Raw genomic sequence first — 3,021 nt, 5'->3', positions numbered from 1 at the left:
AGCTGGCCCTGCAGCAATCGTCGTGGCACCCCGTGACTACAGCCAACCAATCGAACTGGGCGAGGCGACTGACATCCCAGTGGTGTCGCAGGGTTGTTGGGTATTCCAGGGCGATCCATCCCAACCGGAAAACTAGGCGTTTGGCGGACACCAGACGGAATCGACGTAGGAACCGCCGACGGTGACGATGAAACTGGCGTCGGAACTGGATGAGCAGCCGATTTACCGGGGCGCGCGCCTGGACCAGGATCAGCAGGCTGGGTGGATTTCGGCGCCATCATCGGTACTCTGACTGCCGGAACGCCCTTGTCCGTGTTGACGGCCCAGCGTGTTCACCGAAACAAACGTCCATCATCCAGCTGAATGACATAAGACTGCGGTCCCGAACAGACGGAACTGACTGCCCCAGGAAGCCAGCGATCTTTGATGAGGGCCCGCACTCGCTGACCAATCTGAAGAGCTGACATCCGAGCACTTGGCGATCTATTTTGACCAAAGGCAGCCCTGGCCTGTCTAGTTGAGAGTTCACGTTGCACCACTGAAGCAGGAACAAATTTGGGCGCAAGTTCCGACGGAAGAAATGGCAAACTGCTCCGAAGATTCCTGCCCTGCAATAAAATGGACGGCGCCGGAAGGGAGGATGAGACTGGAGTCGAACGTATAGCTGCGAGAGACTCCCATAAAGTTTTCCCGTCTTCAAACATTTTCAGCAGCGTTTGTTTAACTGTTTGAATGTGTCTCTCTGCCAGACCATTCCCTTGTGCAAATTCCGGGCTTGACGACACCTGACGTACACCGAATTGACGACAGAATTCACGAAATTCAGCGCTTGAAAATTGGGTTCCATTATCGGATTCCAGTTCCTCCGGGCGACCGAAATCGCAGAAAAATCGCGACATTTCACCAATTACGGCACTTGACGTAGTGGACTTCAACGGCACAACACAAGGCCACTTGCTGTAAGCGTCGACTAAAAGTAAATAATTGACCCGGGAAAATTCAAACAGATCAGCCGACAGGAACTGGAACGCATATTCTGGGACGCGAGTCGGAAACAAAGGGAACTTAGGATTTTTTCGCCTGTGTTCTTGACAATTTCGGCAGCTGGCCACAGCGTTTCGTACTTGGTCCTCCCAGCCAGGCCAGTACACCGAAGACTTGGCCCGCAAAATTCTCTTCGACTCGCCGAAGTGACCGTCATGCACTCCATCCAGCGCTTCACGGCGTAAAGAGTTAGGCACTACCAACCTGGTCCCACAAAGAACAATGCCTCCCACGGTAGACAGGTCATGTCTTACGGGCCAATAAGGCTTCACAGATATAGGGCACTGACTTTTGCGCTCCGGCCATCCCGACTTCATGACCGATTGAAGCGACTGTAGAGTGGGATCCAATAACGTTGCACTGGCGTATTTACGACGTGTAGAATCAACGGGCACAACACTTTGAATCACATGATGAACTTGCTCCTCGCACTCAGCCGTCACATCGTCATCAAACAGACGAGGAGAAGGGGCTCTGCTGAGCGTGTCAGCAATGAAGAGCTCTCTTCCCGGCTTGTAAACAAGACTAAAGTCAAATCTTTGAAGCTGCAGCCTCATGCGCTGAATCCGCGGGGAGCAACTGGCGATCGGTTTATCCAACAAACCCACCAACGGTTTGTGGTCGGATTCCACAATGACGTGTTGGTCGGATTCCATAATGACGTGTTGGCCGTATACATACTGCCGAAATCGGAGGAGCCCGAACTGGACGGCCAGCAGCTCCTTTTCAATTTGACAGTACCGTCGCTGTGTTGGGGTTAAAGTCGTCGAATAGAATGCCACAGGCTGACCCTCCTGCATTAAAACAGCTCACAATCCAACAGATGACGCGTCCACCGAGACAAGCACCGGCTGAGACACATCAAAGAGACGCAGCACTGGCAAAGAGGACAACGTCGACTTCAATTCTGCCATAGCTTTCCGCTGTTGAGCCTCCCAACACCACGCAGAGTCTTTCTTCAAAATGTCACGGAGAGGTCGAGTCAGAGTCACGAGACCCTGGCAAAATTTGTCTAAATAAGTCACCATGCCGAGTAGACGCTGTAAACTCAGCTTATCCGTTGGGTCAGGCATATTCACAATGGCGTCGATCATCTCTGGATCTGGACAAAGAGTACCATGACCGATGACGTGTCCAAGCCAGGGCAGCTGCTGTAAAAATAATTGGCACTTCTTTAGATTGAGCTTTAAATTGTGCTCACGGCACCGCACAAACACTGCACGTAAGTTGATTTCCAGGTCAGCCATCGTGTCACCAGTGACAAGGAAGTCATCAAAGTATATAATGAGACCGGGCAGATCCCCGAACAGGTCGGACATTACTTGCAAGTAGGCTCCACCACCGGAACAATGATTTTATCCGAAACCATTTGATCCAACTTTTTATAAACTTTTTCTTCCAGCAGAAACGGCAGGCGTCCCTCAGCACACACAACAGGATCCACATACTTATCACCAGAGGCCAATTTAATGTCATGTTCAACAGGTAGTCTTCCAATTCCCTTCAACACATCCGCAAACTCGGTGACTATCGGTGGCAACTCAGTAGGATGTTCCGAGGTGACAGCGTCAATTCGTTTGATGAGTTTCATCTGTCTGCACGTCGGGAGGCCTAGTATAGGCGACTGTCCAGGCTCATCCATAACCACTAATTTCACTGAATATGTTGAGCCACGGCAGACCACTGACCCTTCACATGTCCCCAACACTTTAAGATATTGTAACAGTATGTTGTATTGCCGGTTCACAAGACTAAGACTGGGGGCTTGATACACGACAACGGGGGACTATATATGGGGGGGGAACACTGACGTCACACGTCCGGTAGCATTCCATACCGGATCACATAACGTGGTCATTGACCACGTGACATCCCCCCCTCTAGCTGCATTCGTCCCCGAATGCATTACTAAAAAAAACAAACATTACAAAAAAAGATATACCGAAAGAAAACCGGGAACATTGGTACATGATATAG

The 3,021-nt window shown here is 50.7% G+C and overlaps 1 protein-coding gene across 1 annotated transcript; it reads right to left on the bottom strand.

Annotated features, from left to right (window-relative positions):
- Window positions 1–268: 268 nt before the first annotated feature.
- LOC123471289 (uncharacterized protein K02A2.6-like) lies at window positions 269–1,758 on the bottom strand. The gene has a single exon (XM_045172454.1). It carries the CDS (start codon window positions 1,698–1,700, stop codon window positions 333–335), a length of 1,368 nt encoding a protein of 455 aa, XP_045028389.1. The 5' UTR covers window positions 1,701–1,758; the 3' UTR covers window positions 269–332.
- Window positions 1,759–3,021: the final 1,263 nt, after the last annotated feature.

The sequence above is a fragment of the Daphnia magna genome, linkage group LG4 (genome assembly GCF_020631705.1).
Source record: "Daphnia magna isolate NIES linkage group LG4, ASM2063170v1.1, whole genome shotgun sequence".
Lineage (NCBI taxonomy): Eukaryota > Metazoa > Arthropoda > Branchiopoda > Diplostraca > Daphniidae > Daphnia > Daphnia magna.
Note: the sequence above shows the minus strand (reverse complement) of the source record. Positions and strands in the feature narration are given on the sequence as shown.

What these genes read in the sequence shown, in the direction of transcription:
- LOC123471289 (XM_045172454.1), bottom strand. Translation starts at nt 1,700, where the DNA reads ATGGAATCCGACCAACACGTCATTGTGGAATCCGACCACAAACCGTTG.